The sequence below is a fragment of the Camelus dromedarius genome, chromosome 15 (genome assembly GCF_036321535.1).
Source record: "Camelus dromedarius isolate mCamDro1 chromosome 15, mCamDro1.pat, whole genome shotgun sequence".
NCBI classification, from domain to species: domain Eukaryota; kingdom Metazoa; phylum Chordata; class Mammalia; order Artiodactyla; family Camelidae; genus Camelus; species Camelus dromedarius.
The window spans coordinates 24625999-24652499 of NC_087450.1; the positions used below are offsets into that span (position 1 = coordinate 24625999).

At 47.2% G+C, this 26501-nt stretch overlaps 1 protein-coding gene across 3 annotated transcripts in view; it reads right to left on the minus strand.

The window, feature by feature from the left end:
* SPTBN1 (spectrin beta, non-erythrocytic 1) overlaps window positions 1–26501 on the minus strand; it is a 184407-nt gene that overhangs the window by 47906 nt on the left and 110000 nt on the right. For all 3 annotated transcript variants that reach the window (XM_031467034.2, XM_031467035.2, XM_031467037.2), the window contains 5 exons: window positions 18989–19140; window positions 7981–8154; window positions 4174–4265; window positions 2846–2926; window positions 2356–2471 (listed from right to left, as the gene is read on the minus strand). In XM_031467034.2, the coding sequence (XP_031322894.1) occupies window positions 2356–2471; window positions 2846–2926; window positions 4174–4265; window positions 7981–8154; window positions 18989–19140 (615 nt within the window). The remainder of the gene's footprint in view (window positions 1–2355; window positions 2472–2845; window positions 2927–4173; window positions 4266–7980; window positions 8155–18988; window positions 19141–26501) is intronic.

Below are 26501 nucleotides of genomic sequence, written 5' to 3' on the forward strand. Positions count from 1 at the left end.
TCATCACTTCCCCCTACACACCACCATCCTCCCACCACCACAACTCCCAAAATTCCCTCTCCTCACTGACAAACACCCTTTGCCTGAAAAGGCTTTCCCCACCCCATCACCGTCTTCCTATCCTTCCAGGTCCAGCTTAGAGGCTACCACTCCTCAGGGCCATTTCTGACCCCTACAGCTGGAGGAACTCTCTCCTCTGGTTCCATAAGGGCTCTGTTTACATGGACACAGAGTTTGCCTTCTGCCAGGAACTATGATTACTTATGCACATTTCACTAGTCTCACAAGACTAAGTCCCCAAGGTAGGAACACAGTCTTGGGGAGCCCTTTGCCACCCTACCTCCCAACCTCTTAAGGGTGCTTATGCAGAGAGGGTGGCCAATGAATGTTTATCGAGGAAGGGAGCAAAAGAACGAAGGTGGCAAGGCTTCCAGGTACGGCAATGTTCAGGGAGGTGCTCAGCTCGGAACAGACTGAGGAGAGAAGCCACAGATGGTTCATAATCAAAAGATTGGGCTCTTTTAAAATGTGCGTTCACATGTGTACCTCACTTCTGGCAGCCTGTGTGAGGCAGGGTTGTTTCTCTTAAAGATGAGACCACCAGGGTGCAGGGCAGGAAAGGTCCCTGCTCAGGGTCACCGAGGCAGCTGGTGGCAGTGGGGGCCACAGCTACTGTTCCCACCCCAGGGCTGCTGAGGCCGACTCCTGTGTCTGCCCGGTCCCATCAAAGTGGGCCCTTCGTAGAGAGAACTGGAGGGAGGCTAGGGGAAAATGACGGCCCTGTACGCAATTTAATAAACACAAAATGTTGACATAACCGGCAACGAGCAAGCAGGCAAAACCTTCCCCTCAACCCCTTTTTAACTTGTTTACAACTGTAATTTAATTGATGATCTCTGGGGCACCGGACAGCTAATAATAGCAGAGGACAACTAATAATCAAGATCAAACCCACAGAGTAAGTGACATCAACTGCCTTTTTTAGCTCCTTGTCTTCAAGTGATCTGGGAAACATCAACCCCCTTTTCACAGTGAGCAGTCATTAGAAAGATTAACTAACAAGTGAGTTATTTTAAAAATTTTGTCTTGGTGATTAAAAAAAAAGGTTCTTTATCAAAGGTTCTTTCCCAAAGCTAGGATTCAGGAAGGATGCCTGTCCACAGTAAGGCAGGGGTTAAGTACAAAGATTTATCATAGCCCAAGGAATTTTAGTTTTTTGTTTACGTTGAGAAATCACTTAATGGGCTAGAGCAAAGATAATTTTATCTCAGCTTCCTGCAGTGAACATATCAGTGAATCTGATGCACTGGAAAATAGCAAGAAGCCTGCCTGCAGCCTCCTGACCTTGAGCTGCCCTTGGGGAGCTCAACTTCCTGTTCTATATTTATAAGAACTTTAAACTTTCACTCTCTAATATTTGCTCACAGTTGAGAGGTTCTAAAAAGCTCCAGCACTACAAACAAATCCTCTTATATTTTAAAGGTTTCTCCATGTTAGAAAAAGTCTCCACAGGAGCTCACACTAAGACAAAGCCTACAACTGGGATTGTGTTAAGCAAGGGAGCTATGACCTACGGGACGGCCCCACACAGGTCAGCTCTGTGTCACCTGCAGCCAGTCTTTGGGTCCCACTGCAGGGATCTGCAGAGCAGAGAGAGGTGGGCTCCATGCAGAGCCTGGGGTGCTGGCCCCAAGCAGCCAGCCGTGAGGAGGGCTGTGAGTGTTATCTTCTGCTACCCACTTGCTCCTGGTGCACCCTCCTCATCTAAGCTCTTCTTGCTCAGGAGCAGACACCAGTCTCCTAGGGAGGCCCCCGCCCCCATCTCCACAGGAGCCAAACCAGGCTCTTGCCACCATGGGCTGAACGTCAGTCAACAAGCATGTGGAGAACCTACAGCATTTCCTTTCCTTGAGAACAGAGGCTAAGAGCCTTCAATGACTCCCTACTGCCTGCTGAACCACATCTGAAAATGTTAACCTATCAGGCCCCCGCCTACCTCTCCAGTTGTATTTTCCCTATTACCACTCTAAACACCATCCCCAATGAACTGCTCATCCCCAAACACAGCCTCCTCTTTCCTGGTCCCTCTGCTCACACAAATCCCTCTGCCTAGCACGTCCTTTCCTTGAGAACATGTTTATTAAATCATACTCATCTTGCAAGGCCTTTTAACATGTAATCTTTTACACAAATTCTCAGGTAACTCCCACACCAAAATTAAGCTCCTCTTCCTGAGAGAATCTCCAAAGCATGCTCACTGAACAAATAAAACTGACACAAAGCAGATTTTATACTTAGCCCTCAGCACTAGAGATGCCCAACCAAGGTCCCACCTCCCACCACCCGAGTCCTCACCTTCGGGATCCAACAGCTTTGTGAGGCCGAGGTGCTGCTCTGCCAGGTTGAATGCATTCTGCAGATTGTAGTGTGCATTGGATTTCTTCAGTTTGTCAAAGTCTATCAGGTCAGGCCTATGAGAAACAAAACACAATAAAAACTGTGGCTTGAAAACACATCGTGTGACCAACAGGACACAATGACTGCTCCAAAGAATCCCCTTAGCGTAGTCAAAGCCTATAGTACTATGTAATCATCAAACAAGGAAAACCGATTTTTGAATAAACACCTCGAAGTTTATTAAGAGAATCGAAGAGAATGGGCGAACTTGTTGCTTTGTTTTGGGAGAATTCACACATTCTCTCCCATTTTCCTCAAGTGGAAGGCAGGAAATTCCACCGTGGTGCAACATCTAAGGCAACGGACTTGTCAAAAGTCACCCGGATCTGCTACAACTGGAGGTCAACATCCTCCCCCAAAACTGTTAGCGCGACTTCCAAGGACTCACCGGTGTTTGTGTATCAGTGCGTTGAAGGCCATGCCATCCCTCCAGCTAGTGGTGAAATTGTGAATGTTGACGTTGGGGTACCTAACACCGACAAGGCACAAGAGAAAGGCAACGCAATTACCAAATAAAGGTCTGTGCTTTTGCAAAATGCAGTGTTTTTTTTTAAAAGTCTGTAAGCAGTGTGAAAACATAAGGCAGTGAATATCAATAAGGACAATCAAGTCCAAGCGAATATTGCCTCAACTTCCACTTGCTGTGAAATAAAAATAAAATACACACCCACGTGGCTTTTCTTCGCTTGGCAATTCAATCTGAGAAAAGATGTGAACTGTGTCCTCGACTGAAAACACCACCCTTACTAAGAAAAAAGCGACCACAACCTAGGTGCCTCTGAGGCCTCCCTGCTTCACTGGCTTTCCTTGCCCCCGAGAGAGGTACCACAACCCTGAAGTCACCAAGACCCAAGTTCACCCAGCACTTCGGGAGAGGAAATGGCTGGGATGACCTGTTTGAACACCCAGCTTTCTTTCTTCCCCATATCACTGAGCTGGATGGGGTTTTGTAAATCAAGTAGCTCCCCAAAAGACCTCCCTATGTTTGAAACTTACCCCTCCCTTATCAATCAGCTACTCTGCACAACACTGACTGAATAATTTTCTATCTGTGGTTGATTAAAAGTTCATTCCTAACTTGATCCTCTTATTAAGCCTGACAACTCTTTATTTTCCATAGTTATCACTGACTGATCCTATTCCCTATAGTTACATCTATCCTCCAAGAAGTCCTGACAGTACCTTCTAATTACCCTGGTACAAAACCAGTTCTCAATAAGTACCTATGAGCTTGGACAGTTTCAGTGAGCAATAAATAAGACGCAGTCCTCTAAAAAAATCATTTCACTGAAATTTCAATAAAAGACTAAAAGAAAGGGAAACTGAGATAATGTGTAAAGATAACCCTGAAGTTTACTGCACAAAGCTTCCCAAAGTAACAGAAATTAGAGAGACAAGAAAACCCACAACTTTTACAAATGTCATGGACGTGATTCTTAAACATGGTTTCAGGGTTTTAAAATTCAAGATAAACTGCTCTCCAGGGCTTCCCTAATAAACAGAGGGAAACTGAGCAGACGACAGGTCCCCAGTATACATCAGAACTCCTTCTGTTCTGAGAACTAGCTGAAATGTTAGTATATCAACAGCTTTCGAGTTAACAAGATGGCTCATTGGAAGCAGTGAAAAGGATACTAGTCAACGCCTTGTTAAGTGATGACCATGGCAGAACCTGGTCCTGGGAGAAGCAGCCCCAGGCCCCGAGTTCACGCTCACCCAGCTGTCTTCATCTGGCACCACAAGAGCAGAGCGTCCTTGGCAGATTTCTTCTCTTTGTTGTCTTCAGTTTCCACACTGATATCCTGGATCTAAGATTTACAAAGAAATTTTAGATGAATAGATGGGTCAGCTTCCTAACGAAAGCCACAGAAGACCAGGTCTGCGTATACATAAAGAGTAAACTTTAGATCAACACCCAGCCCTGCAGACCGGCTACTCTGAGGGTCAGACGAAAACTGGTCTCTGAAGCCAGGGTTCACCTCTTAGAAACACCAACAGAACTCGGTTTTCTACTCTGCACAGGGAGAAGAGTGAAGACTAGTTATCTGCATGACTTCCCAGAAACAATCAGGGGTCACTTCTACCCCCAGCATAACCCACCTTTCTAACTAAAAGCCAGCATGGTGGTTCACATGGTAGACCTCGAACCTCACTGGACTCCAGAAAAATACTAGGTTTGGTTTTTCATAACCAAAGATTTTTCACACCAGGGAGAGCGAGTCCTTTGTGGATGACGACAGTGTGTGCATCATTTCCTGAAAACGGACCCAAACTCTGAGAGAAAGAGCGCACTTAAATGCTGTTTACGTGGTCTGTGCTGTGTGGTCTGAGTGGATGTACCCCCCACAAGTTCTTACGTTGAGATCCTAACCCCCAAAGGCAATGGCATTAAGAGTTGGGGCCTTTGCCGAGGTGCTTAAGTCATGAGAGTGAAACCATCACAAATGGGATCCTCGCCTTATAAAAGAGGCTCCAGAGAGATCCCCAGCACCTTCCACCCGGCGATGACATGATGAGAAGTCTGCAAGCCACCTGACCATGCTGGTCTCAAACCCACAGCCTCCAGAACTGTGAGAGGCAGATTCTGTTGTCTGTAAGCCACCCAGCCTGTGGTTCTTTGTTAAGCGGCCTGAACGGCCCACGGCAGTCTGCATCCATAAGCTACTCACAGGCTGCTCCTCTTCAACATCACGCAGAGCCTGGTCCACTGGCACCAAAGTCAGGCTTCCTGGTCTGAATCCAGGCTCTCCACTGACTGTGCGTCCTTGGGCCAGCTCCCTGGGGTCCCCTCCGAGGAGTGGCTATCTAACAGGGCTGCTGGGCCCTGGAACTCTTGGGGAGGACACCCGAACAGGTGGGCTCTTTGGATCACAGGCTGCCTACCAGTCACACAATTTTAGACAAATGCTCTAAATCACCTTTTGCCTTTAGTTCCTTGGTTATAATAATAAGATACGGGGTGGGAAGTAGAGGAAACAGTGTTGGCCTAGAAGGCCATCCATCCATCCTCTTTCAGCACTAACCAATTCAAGCTTTCCTGTCCTGGCCCCCATCAAAGGTCTTACCATTTAATCTAGAAACACAACCCAGGATTCTTTTTGAAGAAAGAAATAGGAAGAGGATAAAAATATATAAATGTAAGATTAAAAATCAGAAACTTTCAAGTAGGAGTAACACCTAGAAATTGGAATAATCATACTTCTAAAAAAATTCTCCACTTTTAACTGTAGTAAGTAACTCAAGTCAACTATGAGTTTGTGTAAGCTCCAAACTCCAAAGGGTGAATGTGCAAGAATGATTCTCCCTGGAGGGGTGAGACACGGACTCAACAGGCAAGGCAATGGAATTTTACACACTAACTCCTTGCCTTTGTATGAAGGGACTATGCTTCCAGACTTGTTCATTTAGAAACAAAGTCTACCCTTCTGAAATGAACATAGTTCCCTATGTGGACTAGGCAAACTCGAACACTTTCATTCACAGTTTCTCACACCAGCTTTTACTCTCTCTTTCAGGGAAAGAAGCATAAAACCCATCCGTCATCATTGGTATTCAAAGGACACCTGCTACACCCATCAGGGCGAGCTATGTCTTGGAGGCTCTGGGGACACACACACGCTGGAAACATAAGACAAGGCTATACGTTCAGGAGCTGGGGGAAGAGAGATCTTTGTCAACACTTGGGGAAGCTTTATAGGGGAGGCAGAATGTGCACTGGCCCTTGACTGGTGCAGAGTCAATGTGTCTGTGGAGCAGGGGATGATCTGACAAAGCTGCTGGAGGTGGGGGTGAGGAGAGCGTCGTGCCAGACACCAATCCTGCCGGCCATGCAGTAACATCACCGGCCTGTGTTTCTTGCCTCAAAGGAAAGTGAGAAAGTACTTATCAGCATTTACAGGTTCAAGCACAGAAAAAGGCAAGCTGGCAGGAAGCTAATGAGTCAATGACTCAACCCAATTCATGCTGAGAATCCTGGAAAGGGCTGTGTGTGCCAGCTCCCCAGTCCCCATGGGCACCGACCTGCTGTCAAGAGAGGCCACGCTCTGATTACTACAGGCCACAGGCAAGGGAAACAGAACTTTTTACTCTACAGAATGGATATGAGGCTCAAGGAGGGTCCTGCTCATTTCACCTCTGCTGGCCTAAGGCCGAGAGCAATAATTAGTGAATTTAATGGTATTCACTCCATTTTCAAATCCTTCAGGAACTAAATGACATAAGCCTACATAAGCATTCTGTTTGCAAAATAAAGCCGTTGATTGTTGCAATTAACTCCATTAATGATGTCATCTTCAACGGTGGTTCCCACCTCAGACCTACTTAATTAGAAGTGCTGGGGCTGGGAAGGGGAACCTGAATTAGCAGAAAGCTTTCCCAAAGAGGCAGATGATCACTCAAGGCTTAGGAACTACCCATTGGGGGAGTGTCTTTGTTCAGTCCCATCCCTTCACCCACACAGACCACTGAACTACAGCCAGATCCGATCCTGAGGGAAGTGAGAAGGAAAGCGATTGGTTAGAGGTTGAATACAAAGGGAGCTATAATTTGATTTCTGTTTTTGCCCTTTTTGGTGAGATTTTTATTTACCCAGATAAATCAATCAGACTTCATCAAAGGGGCCTAACAGGAAGGAAAGGCACAGAAAACACAGCCACCGAGGAGACAGGACTGCTAGGGCTCTTGTTTATAGAGTAACCTGATGCGACAGTAAGAAGTCTGTCCTGCATTTCAGATTTTAATTGAAAAGCAAGAGCATGAAGCAATATCCTGGAGAAAGAGCCAGTAATCAGGCCGATGGTACTTCAGACAAGGAAGGCTGAGCTCTCTCCTATGGGGTCAGAGGCAGACACAGCAGCCCAGCCTGGCCGTGCGATCCCTGGCAAGGCTCCTCCCTTTCCTCACAAAGTGAAGGAACCGCACAAAATGACCTTGAGAGAGTACTTTCTGGCTTAGAGTATTTCTAGACTTAGAACCTAGTATAACAAACCCATAAAAGCATCATCAATTCAAAAGAGCATAAGGCTTTTGCACATTCCCCCCATTCTCCCTGAAAACTGCTTCCTCACATCCAAAGGAGAATGAGAAGGTGAAAACGGAGCCCACACATGTGTCATAATCCTAAACAGCTTCTCCTAAAAAAATATTCTATGATGCATGCCACAATCTGGTGAAGCTCAGATGTTCTAGAGGTAGTGGCTCTGCCACATCCTTATACCCCTGCACCTGGAAGATGAGCAGCAGACACCAGACATTCAGAGTAGGTACCGATGATGTGGTGAGCTGGGACACAACCCAGAAACCACTTTAAAAGAGCCCAGATTTTCAGGAGCTAGCAAGACTGAAGGAGGATATGGTGGCTGCCACATGCCCACAGGGCCGCCAAATGTGATACACAGCGCCGCATGCCTGACTCGGAGATGCCATTTCAACCTGGTCTTCCTGTCCCTCTGAGATGGGGAGCCAGATTCACAAGGATGCTCGTAGCTGGGAGGAAGGCAGACGTGCCAGGGCCATGTCCCTTACCTGAAAGCGCAGGATGATGGTCCAGATGAGGCCAAGGGTCAGCCGGTGGTTCCCATCCACGATGTCATGGGAGCCCATGTTCTCAAGATGGACTCTCTGCTCCTTCAGGAACTGAAGGGCCTTGTCCACATTTTCCAGACAGTGGATGCGCATTCGTCCCTTGGTAGGTTTAGGCTAGAAACGAATGAGCAAAGGTAGAAACAGGTCATCTGGCAGGGCAGAGACAGGCTCAGAGCTGCTGCCCAGAGCTCACACGTGCCCGTTCATGCAGCACTCTCCCGCCCCCACAAAACAGCAAAACCCTGTGCTTCTTCAGTCCGAGGACAGTATTTATCTAACAGCCTTGGGAGAGAGAAGTTTACTTAGGGGGCGACAACCGATCACTCTTTGGAGGTTTGTTTAGTTGTAGAAGCTACACAATTTATAACGAGTACAGAAGCTGGAAGTTTAGAGAAAAAGGAACCCAATTTTTATAAAGAATTTCAGAAGCTACTGTGGCCATCCACATAATTTTTTTGCAGATGCATGGCAAAACACAGAGGAGTTTCTGGCTCCTTTAAACGTGAAAATAGGTTTGCCACCGACTGGTTTGTGTCGTTTCCTAAAGTTGGCTCAAAATGAAAAGGGGGACACACCGCCAAACCAGAAGCATTCCGAGTGGGGTTTTCGTGAGGAAGATGGGGAGGGGGCTGAGTAAAAGGGTGTGACTTACTGAACAGAAAGGATACAGGAAAAAAAATATGAGGGTAGTCTACTTTCAATATCCCAAATGTCTGTTCCTTTTATTCAGTTATGTTGAAATCCAAAAAAGGCCCTTTGAAGGTGAACATTTTAAATAAACAAAGCAAACGATAAAGAGATATATATATTCACACACACACGAAACTTTCAATGGGTCTGTGTCGTCTCCTGTGTCAAGAGCAAGCTCAGGGCTCTCCCGCTGGCTCCGTCTTTCCTAGCCCCTCTGTCACCCATCACTGCCCTCTAGCAGAGGCTGCGTCTCAGGCTGATCTCACTCTTCCTCACAGCTGCCACCAGGCTGGACACATCCCACTGGCCAGAAGATGTGCTCGGCCTGGCTGCTGTCCTACCTCCTGGGCCACCACCACACCCCACTCATCTTCTGATGTTCGGTTCAAAGCTCATCTTTCCTTCTAGGAGTCACTCCCAACCATTCTCAACCACTCCAGCTCTCTCAAGTCTCCCTCCTCCCAAGACCTGTATATTCATGGTCTGGACCACAGAGTTCAGGAACTACTCATGTATCTTACATTTTTGCTATTATTTCATATGTACCGTTCTTAGTAATTCCAACTAGATTACTGGCTTCTTGAGAGCAGGGGTGATACTTTATAATTGTTATATTCTCAGTGGCCTCTGGTTTGGTTCAGAGTATAAGGCCCACATAGAGTGAACCGAATGCCCACAGATGGACAGGGCACGGTGTGTGCTCTGAGCTGGTGTCCCCCAGGAGAGGCAGCCAGGTGTGTAGCGACCTGAGCACACGCAGGTGAGGGCGCGGCTGGTCCCACGGTAACATCTTGCCTGTTTCCCACTCTCCCCTCTGTAGGTGAGATCCTCTGGTACATGCTAGATGGAAAACATCTGCAGAGAAGACGACTGGGGTAGCAAGTGGCCACTCTAAGTACCAAGCTTCAGAGCACATTATTTTTCTCCCTTGACCTTCTCTTCTCCTACAAAAAAGGACTAGCAGGCACAGAACAATGTGCTTCGACTGAGGAAGTAAGACTACAAACAGAGGCCTTACCACAAGCCGCAGGTTCTATTTTCAAATAACAGCAGTGGAAAAAGAAATCCCTGAAAGTCAGGCTCTTCACACTAGTCGGCCCTGCGTATGTATCCACGGCAGGTCCCGGAACCAAACCCCTTGGGTACCCATCCAGGGAAGTCTGTATTATGGGAGTTTTGCTTACAATCTCCCCACCAGCAAACAAGACATTCTCTCTCAGAAACTCCACAACTAATACATTTCAGGTATATCAGAAATGCTAGGACTTGTTATTCACGTTAAGTCAAGTGATAACATTTACATCAAAATCAAGCAATTCAGCGTGGTAAGAAAAAGGTTAGCTATGAAAAAGAAAGGCGGTGGGACACCATCTAAAATTCCAGGGAGCGTCCAGAAGCCTCCCCCGGGCACCCTGCACCGGGTGTCACCATGCTCCTTCCTCAGAGGGAGAGATGCCTCCGAGAGGTAGGGGTGCCTGCGCTCCCTCGGGGAGGCAGTTGCTGCCTCCGCGTCTGTTTTCATGTGTGAGCTTTCAGTTCTGATTTTCTCTGGATCAGCAGTCATTTCTCAAGGTGACAAAGTGACAACTCACAGTGGTCCCTTGTTTTTCTCATGTCCTGGGGGCTTCTGGACTGAATGAGGTTCCTGCTAAACCTCAATTCAAAGATGAGTGATGGGGATTAACTGCCTGCAGGAGGTGCAGGCACTCTGGTCCCCAGGCTTCTGACATTTCTCACTGCTGTTCCACGTCTCTCTAAGGCTGGAGCCCCTGACTGGAGAGACTGGGGCTGAAACACCCTGTGCCTGGCAGCACATGCCGAGATGGAGGACGGCAGTGATGTTCTCCCCAGCCTACCTCTGCAAGGCCAGAGGAGGTTATCTCCTACCTGAGCGTGAGAGGACAGTGCGGATGGCATTAGAATGGATGAAGGGAACTCAAGTATCAGGACCCACAAAACGGAGGCCGCCCCAGCGGCCCAGCCCATGTCACAAAGCTAAGTCAGCCTGCACGGAAGGAAAATCCCAGGCAAGGAGACCGACCACCACTCACTGCAGCTTTTCACCCAGCTTGGCCAGCTCACCGCACTCCGGAAAACAAGGCCCGCGCCCCCTAAGCTGGTCCCCTCCCTGGTCCCCTGCTGCCTCTCTTAACCTCTGTAAAACCCGCTCTGGCCCAGAATCCCTCAGGAAGACTGCCCCACCGCCTGTGAGGTGCAATCCCCCACCCATGGACTGTGTTCCCTTGAATAAAGGACAGCAAACTCTACTAAATTGTTTCAGTCCTGTCGGTTGACCTGAGCAGGAGGAGAACAAAGAACAGGCTGGGCTGGGGGGCTGTAGGGAGCTTCCCAGGCTCCAGCAGGCACGACCATTGTTCTTTCACACTTTCTCTTGAAAACCTCTATCTCGAACACACAGGAGACAGCTTAAGCCTCTGTTCTCTCTCTGCGAAACTCCAGTGGCTCATGTGTTGGTTTCCACATGAATATAGGGTGCAGTGGTGTGGGAGGGGGAGGGCTGTGGGAGGGTCCAAACCTTTCCCGCAGGGTGGGAAAGTCTAATGCCACACGGCAGGGACCCCATGCAGGTGCTGACTGGTCATACCAGGTGGGAGCTATGGGTGGTTCACTCCAGACCTAGATGCAACTCAAGTCCCCTCAAGCACCAGCCATCAGACACCAGTGCATGGAACACAGAGGAAGGAACTATATTAAAAATGGCAGAAAAACCTCTCCAGGTAAATGATCAGACTCCTTCAAATGGTTAAAAAACAAACCTCACCAATTTCCAAAAGTCAGAGGAAATGGAAAACTTCCAGGAGACCCCCTCACCCTGCTTTGTTTTTCTGCAATTCTCCTAAAAATCAAACCAAGATTTGGGGGAGGGATGACACTCTGCTCTTCTTCCGCTAAAGTTCCCCTTTCTTTTTAATTTTCCTACTGCTCCTGGCCTTGATATCTTTTAAAACATCAAACATGAGCAAACCAAGTCTATGCATATGTTACTGCTGGGCAGTTTTGGTGTAGAAGATGATACTGGTGTTAAAATGTCCACATTTAAGTTACAACTTCCCTTCTTTCTAGCAAATCAGTGCCTTACTTCTCAACTGTTTAATCTATAAAAGGGCGATAAAATCAATAATTATCTCAAAGGGCTGCTACATAAATCGTAAACTAATCATTATGATATTCTTAAACCCAAAGTGTCTCTACCAAGAGGGCACTCTCTTACTTGGGCTTCAAATTGTTTAAAAATACTCCTCTCTGGAGACAATGGGAAACGTTCAGGGTCTGGACAGAACTCTTCCTCTGAGGACCAGAAAAGTTGATATATGTCAACTGAAAGGCAAATTTAAAGCCAGAGGAGAATGTTACTTAAAATAGTGGTGACAATATTACTCTTCTAATCCTGACACCCCTAAATTAAACTCTGGACCGGAATGAAAAGAAAAGGTGGTAGAGAAAATGCATGACTGGTTGGTGTCTGGAGAGGGGGAGATGGGATGAGGGAGGGGGGAGGATGTGAAAATACCCAAACCTCAACCTTTGGGCTTCTATATATATAGTAAGAACTCTAATTCTAAGCTCACTAGAAAACAAGTCAGGAAAGATTTACCGAGATATTTTAAATATTACTACTACTGTTGTGCAGCTAGTAATTAAAACTAGGCTCACTGTTGTGTAGCGAAAGTTGCTTTATCGCCTCGCTATACCTCACTTCTTGTTTTTCAAACACTTCCCCACGTTTCATCTTATTGAAGCTCACTCATTTTCAGTGGCACACGAACCCCCTTTAAACCAAAAGAACAAACCAGATGTGCCAAGGTCAGACGATGTACTGGTGGCACAACGTGAGGGGTGAGAATCAAGACTGAAGCTCAAGAACACCAGCTCCCAAAACTTGTGCTGCATCAGCTTCAGAGACGGATTCGACAATGTCCTCAGGAATGAAACCCGGGCAAGTTTACGGAGCAATCGTTACAGGGAATTAATTTTAAGAAGTGTTAATGATTGCACGGAGCTGTACATCAAAACATGTAGGGTCATATAAACGGCAGAGCTCCCAAGACCTAGAAATTCTTAGCTGTGCAACCATGTTCACCTCTCTGTTAGGTGGTTTACATCTGTTATCACATTTCACTGTTGCAGTAACACTGTACAGTAATAATAACAGTTACTCTTGTTATTTTACAGATGAGGACACACCGGTTCAGAGATGAGGGGTCCGCATGGCTGGGGGGGCATGTGCTGAGCTCGGATCCCGGAGTGTGTGCTCGTCCTGCTACACCGGAAACCAAGATGCTCCCACGTGAATGTAAACAAGGAGACGTGGTTTCCACCTGGCAGAGAGTTTCCATTTTTTCAAAAAAAGAGCTATTTTTATTTTACTCAACTTCCATCTTCTCAAAAGGAAGACGAGATAACAATGGAGAAAGTAAACACAATGGAACAGGGGGAAGGGTGTCTCTCAGTAAGAAGCACTGAAGCGTTTCCCCAAGAGCAGCTTATTCTGCCAAGAAAAGGAGGCTTCTCTGTCTTGTCTCCATTAATTATTTTCAGATTCCCTAGGGTGGCACAGGCCTGTTTCCAGAGCAACACGAGCATCTCTGTCCTCTGTGTCCTTTCTGACAGGGCAGTGTGAAAGGCCATTAATGTGGAGGCAAGGATCGGTACCAGACTTGTGTGCGACTCAGAAACAAGGGGGGCTCTGCAGGCAGGGAGGGTTCCTCTGAGGAAATGCCTGTTTTTACTGATCCTCTTTTAAATCACTCTAACAAGTATCCCTGCTCTTCCCACACCAGGGCCCGTGTTCCTGTGTTTTGCAGGCACTTTTCCTGTTTCCCCTTCCCAAGGTCCCTTCTGTCCCTTCTAGTCCCAAATCTCCAACCACAGCTCCAACCCAGGGCTTGCTCCAGAACCCTCTTCTTTCCAACTTCAAAGGAGGAGTGGGAATTATGGGTCTAAATAACCAACCTCCAGCAGCTGACAGCATAATTCTAATTGCTTATTAGAGCAGCTAGTCCAAGCCCTATCCCCAAGAAGAGATGTGGTCTTGGGCAAACTCGCCGACCTCTCCCGGGTTCGTATCTCTCCCCCAACTGCTGCTCAGACTTGAGTTTGGATCAGTTACACGTGGAGGGCATCAGGATTTGCAGAATTATGGAATAACCACAATGGCAGGGTTCCTGTCAGAGTCCAGAGATGAAAAACAGAAAACAAATGTTCCCTGGAGCTGTTTTTAGTCTCCTTGAATAGAAGAGGAAGACATGAGGGAGGATTCTTGGCAGGGTATTTTGGGAGGCCCGAGGGGGGCTGGACCACTCTGCTCCACCCTGGTAAGCCCCATTCCGTCTGGTTTTCTCCATGGGTGTCCAGAGCCACCTGGAGCCACCTGGAGCAACAGCCCTCCGAGCACTGCAGGGCAGACAGAACACCATTCCTGGGACTTGGGAGAGGCCGACTGCCACATGCCAGCCGGACGGCCTTGCCGGCTGCTTACTCTGAGTTCCAGGACCTATGAGATAAAGGGGTCTAACTTCACTAAGTCACTTCCAGCTACAAAATACAATCTATGTGTAGAAGGGTGAAAGACCACTGGCATGCAAGTGCCTGCTGATCTCCTGTCTGGGTGAAGAAGAGATAGAGAAGACACTACTGGTCTCAGTATACCAGTGTGATGGACACTTGCTCATGTTTTGTCTTTTAATCAAAAAATGTTTCCTACACACACCGCACACAAATGCTTCATTTAATAGAGAGGAGAGGATGGTAAGCACTAATTCCAAAATCCCCTCTGATATACAGCCAAACTCATTTCACTTTAAGTCCCCAACCACCTTCCCTACCCATCACACTTTGAGCTTTAAGCGTATAAAGGATTCCTGCCTGATTAAAATTAAACAACATGCCATGTTCCATGAATTCCTACACATCTCCTTTCTGGTCGAGACCCACCCCCAAGGAGAATCTTCTTTAGCAGGCTCAGCACAAAAGGAGGGGACCAACAGACAGGAGAGTGTGTTGAATTCCAATTATATTAAACAGTAGCAATAACTGGTCTTGGGCAAGACCCTAGTCACTCTGTCTGTTTCTTCTATAAAGTGTAAGTGTCCACTTTATTAGACTGTGAGAACTAAATAGATTACGTATGTGACAGTAAACATGAAAAGTAATGGACCATCACCACTCCTTCCAAAAACAAACCCCGGTTTAGCCAGGATGCTTTGCCTACACCAGCTCCCCGCTGATGTCCACCCTCAAGCGCTCTCTGCACTTATCCTCACGGCTGACCCTCAGCCCTCTGTTCTCTGGCTACCCACACCTGAGCCTCTCCTCCTGGATCCAGTTGGACCCCACCTGCTGGCTAGGGTTTCTAGACACTCCATCCAGAGAAGGTGTGTTTCCCCTTCTGAACTCTAGGGTTGGGGGTCATTCATTAGGTACTTTATCATAAGGTATTACTATTACCTATTACTATTAATTCGTTTTTCATATTTGTGTAATTAGACCTTAATTTAACAGTGGCATTCCTCTGTGGCCGGTTGTTTAGAAAAAAAGCAAATTCTCCCACACAAATGATATTAAAAAATAGGTAGGTTCTGTGGCCAGTTCATAAAACCTCATTTCTACAACAATACATACCAGTATGGTTCTCCTAACAAAGGCTTTATGTGAAACTCACGCAGGGCAGTTCAACGTGGGATTTAAGGCTTAGCAAATCTCATGTAAATCTATCTTCTCCACCTAGCTCAGCCTGTTTTGGAATTAACGGTGGCAAAGAAAAATGAAGTCCTTTTTTTTGGGGGGGGGGTTTGTTTTGTCTTCTTTGAGATTGATTAGTAGAATACGAAGACAGAGTATCAGGAAAATAACAGGCAAGCAAAAACCAGTGATATCTGCTACTGGGAATAGTGGGGGCTGAGGTGAGGGCACAAGTGTTCAGAAAACCTTGTCTTCCCGGTCAGAGGTGGGGGCTCAGTCTGGCAGGAGCAAGGCAGGACACTGTCTTACTCAGAGCCACCTGGAGCAACAAAGCCCCTCTTCACGCTGAGGCCCACGGAGGACAGGGACAGACCCGGGCAAGCTTGTAACCTGGACGAGGACCCGTGGGCTCCATTTCACCACCGAAGCTCACAGGCCCCACTCCCTCCCAATGTCAGTGTTGCCATAGGACAAACCTCTACCCCTCCAGTCCCATTCTAATCTGGCTCTGGGACCTGGGACCGATGACAACATGACCAGCAGAGGTTGTGTTCACCCTTTTAACCTGGTCAGCAGATGTGAATGTCAAGGGTGGGTCTTTATTCTTTATGGAACTTCAAAAAGACATTTATGAAGTTAGAGTTCATGGTAATTCAGAGTAACACATTGGAAATGAACGGTTTTCTCTGTTGTCAACCCAATCCTGGTCAGCAGCAGCTTCCTGGCTCAGCCTCAGTCCCGTCCCCCCCCCTCCCCCCCCCGCTCCCGTTCCCTGAGCTGACACACCTTGAGGCAGAGACAGCAACACTTCTGGACACGGGCTCTGCCCAAGCTGGGACCAGAGGTGGGGGTTCTGCCCTCTGATGTTCCTGAGCACATCAGAATCAAGTGCCTGGATAACCCAAACACCAACCACAAACCTGTGCAAATCTAACTCAAACTTCATTAAGCCGAAATGCAGGGTGGGGTTAGGATAGAACAGTCTTGATCATTAAGCTAATGTGTTTCTCTGAACTTCACTCAGTAAAAATCAGACAAATTTCCTCCTCTGTAAAGAGGGATTAACTGGCTCCAAGAATCTATTAATAAAACAAACTTAGATACTCCAGTCCCTCAAACATTTACCTACTACCTACTGCTGGTGCCAAGTGCTGGAGCTGAAATGCCGATGGAGACATGGCTCCAGATGGAGCACAACTGTTTACGTGACCGAGTTTTGGATCACTGGTGCAGAAAGCTCAGTGCAAACTGAATGTTACCTGACAATACACATTTAGTTGTGGACATTAATCTAACCAATTCTGGAAGCTCTAGCAACCTCATTCGTTTTGGAATCTGAATATGCAAGGATCCTGTGGGGTGAGCCTTTGAGGATGGATGTCCTCTCCTGCAGGGAGGGTCTCTAACATGAGTGTCTGGCAGCCTCTGCAGCCAAGAGCAGAGTGTGGCCTATGTCCCTTCCAGAAGATTCCATGAACCAAATAAACCAGCGGGCCAAAGAGGCCAAAAATCTCCAGTACAAATGAATAAGAGCTCTAGCTCACTCTATCTATGGTATCTTTATTTTTGGAGTAAGAAGATTAATCAGACTGCCCAACCTATAATCAGGGTTGGCTGTGAGAAATTAATAGTAAAAGCAGTCAAGGCACTTGGGGTTTTACAAAGTGGTGGTCACTGCTAAACACAACTTCTGGCACTGACTACCTGAGAGGTTGGAGATGGTGGCCTCTCATGTTCCTGCCCATCCCTACTCTCCCAGGTCTCTGGGATACTGCCAAAGAAAGAAAAAATTATTGCTGGCAGCAAACAAAGAGAGGAGTGGGAGGGATCCACAAACAACCAAGAATTATGCTTTGCTGGTTGCTTTTTTTCCTCCCTACTAATATTTTTGTTGCCCTTCTCAGAATAAAGGGCAAAAGGCCTGATCCCATGTATTATGTGGACATTATCAAGGGCACAATCTTCTTGGTATAAAAGGATTATGGCCCTTCAAAGGTGAACAATTTACTCCCTACAGCCCTGAAGACTGGACACTGCTGGGACAAAAATAAATGTTCAAACTAACTTCTATCCACGTGACCTTTAATGATTTTTTTAAGCTACTTTCAAAACATCATTCCAAAAGAAAAATCAATAGACAATCATACTAGGTTAAACATTAAGAGGAAAAAAAGAGGGGATTGAGAATTAGGGTTGAAAAAGTCTAGTTACCAAAATTATATTTCAAGATGCACATCACAATAAATCTAGCCTAGACTCACCTCAAAACCCAAAATGCAGCAAATGACCGGCCCTCCCAGTGTGGATCCACTGGCCCACTCCCAGCTTACAAACCATCTTCCAGGCAGCCATCAGTCACAGAGGCAGGAGCCTCCTTTGTTTATCTAGTTTGTCTAGCTTGACCCACGACCTCTCAAAGGAAGCGAGGCAACAAGACCTGCATGCTCAGGGATCACAGAGCACAGACAAAACTCACTGAGGATGAGACAGGGCTGCACTCTCTTTTAGGGGAGCCTGTTCTTGAACAGAGGGGCAGGGAGAGAGAAAACCGACTGATTTTACCCAGGCTCAGAGAGGCCCTTTTGTCCTTGGGCTAATGACAGGACAGCGTACCATCTCAGCCCCTTGCCTGTGGTCAGAGGTGTGTGGGTCAGTCTGCGTAAAGACTCATTGTGGCTGTCAAGTTACAGGGTGGAGATCAAGCTAAAAATAGGGCTTTCTGGCAGCCCTGCCAACCACCAGCATCATATTTTCCCAGTGATGTCACTGCAGATGTGGGGCTCTATCCCTGGGCGTCAGCCTTTGGCTCGGCCCCACCACCATCTACGGAACTGCGTGTATTCTGGCAGAAGACAGCATCCATTTTCAAAGCATGGTGAGACAAAACCTGTTGGGTCAGTTACAGAGACTGGTTTAAGAGTCCTTGGTTTCAGGTTCATAAACAAAAATCACATCAGAGATAGCCGTGGTAGCTCTGGGAAACAGAATGGGGATAACATTTTCACTGTAGGCTAACAACTCACATGCCCAAAAAGGCTTGGTGAACTCATCAGAAGCTCCAAGGTTCCAAGGAGACAAAACACCAGCCTCTCCCGCCACTCCTCAAATAAAGAGTGTGCGGAAGAAAGCAAAAAACGCCGGAGACCTCTGAATTGAATTCCTGCCACCTTAAAATGGCAGCTCAGATTTTCCAGAGAATCAATAAAGACACCAATTTAAAATTATTCCATGATCTCAAGGGATACAGATTCATCTTGGAGCCAGCCCCTGAGCCTGGCCCTTAAATTTCCAGCACCGTGCCCTGTTTAACAGGGGACACCAGCCAAGATCTTTCTGACCAAAATGAGGCTGCTTCATTACGGTTCAACAAAATCACCCAGACTCAGAATGTTACACGGGAGCTTTCCCCAGCTTCAGTGCTCATCTAACTTACCAAATGTCTCTTCCTCAAAAATACCATTAATTGCAGAAATCAACAGGAGACGACAAGCCCACACTTGATTTTTAGAAAACACACTCCCACCTGCGGTGCAAGACACTTAGCACCCCCACTTACCAGTCTCTCTCCGGAGAGGACCTCCAGCAGCTTGATGAGCATCCGTCCATCCCGAAGGTCGGTGTACAGGTCTGTGATCCGGCAGGACACCCGGGCGAGGTGGGAGTTGACCCACTTGGTGAAGGTCTTCTTCTGCACAGCTTCACGTTCATCTGCAAGCAGAAGAGAGCTTGTTTTACCACCAACCACAGCCTGGGCAGCAACCGACATGTACTGGTTGGGGTACGAGACCCCAGCCAGAGGAAGAAGAGCAAAACCATACCGTAGGGACATGCAACTCTTCTTCAGCACAGTCAACAACTTGGGAACAGAGGACTCATACAATCCTTGAACACTGGAGCTCTAAGCATAACCACCAGCAGAGTATCCTCTGCTCACATTAATTTCATTTTCTCCCACCTCTGCTGAAGAGGCAACAGGATGCAGAAGGTCACAGTGGGGTCCTCTGCAGCTTGGCCCAGCAGTGTAATTAATATTTGACTGGTGATGCTTCCTAAGGGTATGCCATAGCTATTACTCCTCCAAATGCAAGTGTGGGGGAAGCACAAAGTACACAGAAAGATGTGGGACAGAAAAGCTCAGGAGACAGCAAGAGATTGCTTCCCTTGTGTTCAAAGGATCAGGCAATGCCTGACGATAAGTCACTCGTGACCTTGATCTGCAATGACCCTTTCACCCGCTTAGTTGTGTGTTCAGTGAACAACAAAGAAAAAGGCAAGCAACAGGGTCAAGTACTAAGAGACTCGGCCGGGCACTGGGAGAGCAGGGCCTGGGCCTGAGGTTTCATAAAAAATGTGCTAAGACACTGGGTTCAGTGCCCCTTTCTATGAAGTGAATGGACCACTATCATCTCCAAACTTCAACCATTTGACGAAAAGGCAGCTGCCAGTTAATGCTCTAAAGTGTGGCAATTGTACGTCTAAGTCATCCAGGAAACAGTATCAGTTTTTCAAGCCTCAGTGATCAAGTTCTGTCCAATTCAAAGAACAAAACTGTAGACACTTGTGCTTAGAACCGGCCCTCACATCCCATACAAACAGGCTTCCCATTTCCTTGCTTCTGAAGAATGTTCTCAGTGCAGGCTGCTGAAGACCTTCCACAGAGGCTCACAAAATGTGCCCTGGACCCACAACTCACTCCCCGACTGTTCTCTACAGAGCTGCTGCCCATCAGACACTAATCCTACTTCTAGTTCCATCAGCATGAACTTGTCTCAAAAGGACCCGAGACTTTCTTCTTTCACTGTTAAGCCCAAACCCACCGAGCAGTTTATACACGAGCTTTCAACTCCACTGAGTGGCAACATAAAAGCCATCCTTGCTGATGGGGCGTGTACTTGGTGTCCTTGGTTCCCAGGCTGGCCAGAGCATCCTGGGAATGTCAGCCTGGAAGGCTCCGCTGAGGTCTCCACCCACCGCAGGCAGGGAGCGAGGCAGAGACAACAAGAGATGAGCCTTTACTGCTGCCGACCTGGCAGGTGAGGCTGACGGGGCACCTGCCAACACAGCCACCCACCTGCACAGCCAGCAGCTCCTCCCTGCCCAGCCTTCCCCTAAGGGAACAGCCCGCCAGAGGAAAAGAGGGCCTTTCCCCCTGGACAACCAAAAACAGACAAAGGATCAGAAAGGGCAGGGCTAGGGGAAGAAGAAAGAAGGCAGTGAGGGGAACAGTACAGACTGAAAAGGGAGCTGCACCAATAACATCACGATGGGTCACAGAGAAAAGATCCCATGCATTTTTAACCACCAATCATCCTGATGGAGGGTAACTTTATGACAGTGACATGAGAGCTGTATTTTTTGGCCTAAGGTTGTCTGTTTTGAAAGAGCAGGTCCAGAGCTGAGTACACAGATGTGTGAAGCTTCTCCTAGATACATGTCACAGATGGCAAGGTAATTTGTGGTTCAGATGCATTTAGGGTCAACTTTTTAAAATTATGGTATCTTTTATGCGCTACAATGGAGTTGGAAATGTCTTTAATAAAGCCCTTGATGGGTATCCTAGGCTGTAATTAAAGGGTTTGGGGCTCAAAGTCACTACCACACCCAGCCTATCAAGGCAATAAGATCAAAATGAAAACCTGCTTGGATTAAGTTATTTCTAAACAAACAAGTACCAAATGTGTCCTCCACCAACTATCACTCCTCTGGGTGAATCTCATATTACCTAAACACCCCAGCTTCTTTCAGGCTCTGAATGAACAGGTTCCTTTACAAGGAGATTCCGAGGATTTGCTTCCAGACAGTCGACGTGCACCCCCAGCACCCTGTCCTGAAGAGTCACAGCCCAGGCCTAACCCTCCTCCCAACGAAGATGTCACAGGTGGAGCAGAGAGAACTGAGAGGAAACAGAATGGGCTGAGGGCTCCCTGGGGCTGGTGCTGATCCTCAGGAAATCCAGAAGAAGGGAGGAAAGAAGAGGAGGAAGACAAGTTCAAAAACACAGCTAAAGAAAGGAGTGAGAGCTTGCTTTCTTGCCCCCTCCTCCTTCCCCTTGCTCTATTCTGCTCTTGGCATCAGGAATAGGCTCCAGGGAGCACGTATGTGCTGGAAAAGCAGAGGGTCCATGCTCCTCGGGCTCATACCACCACACTGGAAAAGGCGTGGAAGATTCCATCCAGAGACTGGACCAGAATCAACACCCTCATGACACACTAGGGGCGGGAAATGGGCTCAGTCAAGAGCCACAAAGCCCAGCCAGTGTAGCGTGTCCTCTTACAATGGAGTGCTTGGTGAAGAACAAACCCTTCTGAGGCCGGAAGGAGGGGAAGGGAGGGAAGAAAATCTACCCAGCAGGGGGCCAGCTGAGGATGAGGCTGCCTGGTCCTTGGGGACTCCGTCCTTTGTTCCACCCTTCCTGGGAAGGCGCAATGACATCACCCCTCACTCCCAACCCAGCGAGGCCGGGGCAGATTAGGCCAGATGCTGGCCCGAGGAGGAGCTGGAGGCCCTTGACACAGACAGAGGAAGACAGTCCACAGGCATGCTTCCAACTTCAAGCCAGAGCTGGGTGAGGAGGCGGTGGGAGTTGTAGAGGGAAAGGTACCCACTCCTAGTTCTTCAAGTACGAGCGACTCTGGAGAGGTGAAAAGGGAGCCCTCCCAAGATCCCTTCTGATTTGGTTATTTAGACCAGTGGATCTCAATGGGGAGCGATTCTGCTCCCCAGGGGACATTGGGCAATGTGCAGAGACAGGTCTGACTGTCACAACCGGGGGGCAGGTGCCATGGGCATCTAGTGCATAGAAGCCAGGGATGCCGCTAAACATCTACAGGGCACAGGCAGCCCCCATGACACAGAAGTATCCAGCCCCAAATATCAGTAGAGCTTTGTGTGTGTGTGTGTGAGGGGGGTTGCTGAGAAACCCTAGTTCAGACATTCTGGGCTTACACCAACCCCAGCTGGCATTAGGACACCTGAGTTGGGGTGCTATTCATTCATGACTCCCTTTACTCGCATCAAAGGGTGTTTGATCCTGATGGCGTGCTGGTTGGTTGATGGCAGCAGAAACTCCCTGCCCTCGGGCCTGCTCATCCCACAAAAAGCTGGCTGCTTCCTTGAAAGGCAGAGGGAGAAACACAGGGGTGGGCTTGGCCTGGGTAAGTGTGACATAGGCATTTCTGTCCCCCATGCCACTTCCGCCCTCCTTTCCCCTTCCCGGGCCTTGTACTGCTATTCAAGCCAAATCCTGCCTGCCTTTCCCCAGAACTGACCCGAAGGAGCCCGACGCTCTGGCAGGTCCCACCAGCTGTGCCCCAAACTCCACAGGTTGTGCCTCCAAGGACCAGGTACCCATGGCTGCTCCCTGTGAGCATCTCAGCTGTGCTGCCCTCACTCCGCATTACACTGATGTCGAGATGTCGAGGGACTCACCTAGAGGTTGCTCTGGACATTCAACGAGAGGATGTGAAGTTCACCTCAAAGTGCCCGGCGTGTTATAACTGCTCATACCCTGGTTACCTCTCCCTCTCCCCAGCAAAGCAGCCCTCTCAACAACTCAAACCACTGGAGAAACTTACCAGGGAGCATGGAATCATATTTCCTAAGGGTGGAACAAAGCTTTAGCAGTCATCTGAATTAACTTTCTTTCAAAAGCAAAAACTCCCTTCTACTGCACCTGGACCGGCTAGTTAAAAATTCCAAAAAACGGGGGGAAACTGTATACGTAGCAGGAGATTGTTAATAGTTGTATAGGAAGAAAATGGCTTACTACTTTTTATTAAAATAATAATAGCATTCACTGTGCACTTACTATGTCCCAGGTATTGATCTGTGTGCTCTACACTAACTACTCCATGAGGTAGGATCTAGTAACTCTCCAGGGCAGGCTGGCTCCAAAGATCAGGTTCTCAATCACTATGCAATAATGCCTCTGCCACAACATTAAAAAAAGGAAAAACATGGATCAGTGATACAAGATAAACAATCAAGGATCATCTGTAATCTCACCATCCTAACCCAAGTCCTTATTTTGTGTAAGGGGCCGCTCTATCACTGGTTAGCTCCAATTATTGGGATGCTGTCTCCCTGAAGTCTTGATCTCACTCTGAGCCCATCCAGGCTCACTCTACCTTTGAAGCTACGGAAAATAGGTCTTTTCACTCCTCCACAAAGAGGCCTTCAGGTCCAAACACTCCTCACCGACCCCTCTTTGCATGACTGTCACCATGGGGTGGGCAGAATGGAACCCAAGATGGTACCTGAGGACATGGCCACCTCTTGGTCACCTGAGTATCACTGTATACTACAGATATAAGCCTGGACTCGAGGCAGCTGCAGCACCAGCAGTCCAGAGACAGAAAAAGTGGAGAACCATGTGAAAAAAAAAGGGCAAAAAGAAACCAGCAGCCCTCTGCAGGAGGGAGCCTTGTGAGGCAGCCTGTGCGTCAGTGCAGGGGTGGTGGTCAGGAAGATGCTCTCAAAATAAGTTTGCCAGAACCACAAATTTTACCAACATGCCTCTGGAACCCTGAGAACCTAAGAATCAGAAGCTCTTCTAAGTGCAAAGGTCCAGCCAGCTAAGCCATAGCAACTCCACAGAAGCAAATGGAAAAACTAAATCTTGACTGAGAGGCCACGTCTGCATCAGCTTTTGATTGGAAGGCGCCAATTATGACATTCTAACACGGTGCTCCTTCCTGAAAACAGAATTTTACAAGATGGCGGGCCTGCAGTAACACCATCACACATTTGAACAGCAATTTATACTTTATCAAAGCTTACTAGATCTGCACAGCAACTCTGTCAGGGAGATGGGACATTAGCATCGTGATCTCCAGCAAAGCCCTAGGCTTGGTGAGGTGATGGGGTGCTCAGTGTCACCAGCCAGCCGTGGTGGGGCTGGTGTACGCTGGGTGCCCTTGGGCTGCTCTGTCTCTTCCACTGTTCGGGTTAAAAGGATCAGAGTATTTGGCTACATGTTCTCCTCCAAGTACCAAGATTCACTTTCCTTTGCTCTTGATATGTAACTTAAAATTTCCAGAAGATGATGAGATATTTAGAACAGAGAAACATATTTGCTTAATTTTAACCAAAGGGCTGTGAATATCCTCTCCATCATCCCCTTCTAAAAGCACCTAATCAACTTCCTTTCTTTTCAGGGAATGACTATGATCTATACTGGAAGGTTGAAACACTTCAATAGTTATTTACTCTGGAGAATTGGCTGTAACTGGAAAAACAAACATGGTGTTAACATGAGTTAAGCTACAGGATAGAGAAATAGCCTTGATGAACAGAAGGGCATTGTGTTACAGAAATGACTGTACAGTGTCTTTCTGCAACACACTCTGTACAGAATGCTAAACATAACCATATTCACCATATGCCACAGTCCTAGCTATGGAAAGGGCTGGGAGCCAGGGAGGAAGAAAGACCTGAAGGTAACCATCTCTGGATGGAAAAGAAGGGAAATACAGAAATAAGAACTGACAAATGACCCCATTCATTATTCCCTCAAAGACTGAATTCATACCTGGCTGAGGGGAGCTAATCTTTTTTCTACTTTTCAAACAGTCTGAACCTGCTGGTGTAACCCAATAATATTTTCTATCAGGATATTCCTCAACTGTGCTAAGATAATGGCCTATCTTAAGAGTTGTATGATTTTTTTTTTTTTGCATAGACACATAGCTAAGTTAGGTGTAGACTTGAGTTCATAGGAGGGAAAGTGGTACAAGGATGGAAGCTAGAAAGAAATCAAAAGGAGATAAAGCAATCATAACATGAACACATCCACATAACTGGCTACTGAAATCAACAACACTAGAGAGCTAGCCGAGTAAGGACCGATCTGAAGTTGAGAGTATTAATAAGCTCCAGTATTTACAAAGCGCATACTGCATGCAGAACTCTCTGTATAAGATAAGCTCTCATGCCCTCCACGAACTAGAAGTCTAGCTGGAGAAACTAAACAGAAAGTTAAAAAATAACAAAAGATATTGCAAAGCAGTACAGGATCAGTTGCTAAGAGAATGATTTCAGCAATGTATTTTGGGTGTTTGGAGGGAAAAGCTCACTACAATTAGGATGCTTTCAGGCCCCAACCTCTCCCAGTGACTGAAATCCTCTGCCTTGTGCCTTTCCTTACCCTCCTTAAACATCACCGCCTTTAGTTGTCTTCCCCAAACAGTGGTTTTTCAAAGTTACGCCACTGAACCAAAACCTTCAACGGCCCCCAGCCATCTACAAGAGGGTCCAAATCTGAGCCTGGCTTTCAAGGGTCCTGAGCAACCTCTCCCAGGGAACCTGCTTCCCTGGGATCTTCCGTGACATGCACTCATCTTCATGTTCCATCCAACCCCAGAGATCTTCTTCATCATGTTCTCAGCTCTCATCTCACATAGTCCTCTTTCCCACCTTGGCTTACACCACCCTCCTAACCTGGAAGGTACTTTCTCTTCTCTCACCCTCCTTTTAGCACCCAGGCCAAGATCAGCTCTTCCAAAAGGACTTCACTGACGGGATGAGTTCGTTCTTATCTTTTTATTATGTATCCTGTGTCCTATCTCCTCAATTAGCCTGTATAACTGCCTCCAGGGCAGGGACCCAATTCACATCCATTTAGAGCCTCAGCATGTGCCTGGCAGGGTGGGTGCCCAAAAAACAGTCTTGAATCTTGCTGCTGCTGATGGTCCCAATGAAATTGTTAACGAAGAAAAAAATTCCAAATCACACAGACAGGCCCCAAATAGCTAAATGTTATCTTCTTAGGTCACTAAAAACTTTAACAACTGAACTGTAATAGTAGTTCAGGGTCTGATAAATGATGAATATGCAGTTTTGTGGTACTGTCTTTCAGATTAAAAGGAGTCCAAAGCTAATCTAAAAAGTTTCACAAAATTTTATTTGTTTTCATTTTGTTTTGGGGCAAATGCCACCATATACCCATACAGTAAGAGTGAAGCCGTAAAACACATCAGGTTGTAACTGCAACATTATTTTAATGTGACCCAAACAGGCCAATAGTCACAAGACTTAAAGTATACTAATTTTAACTGATTCATTTAAGCTCA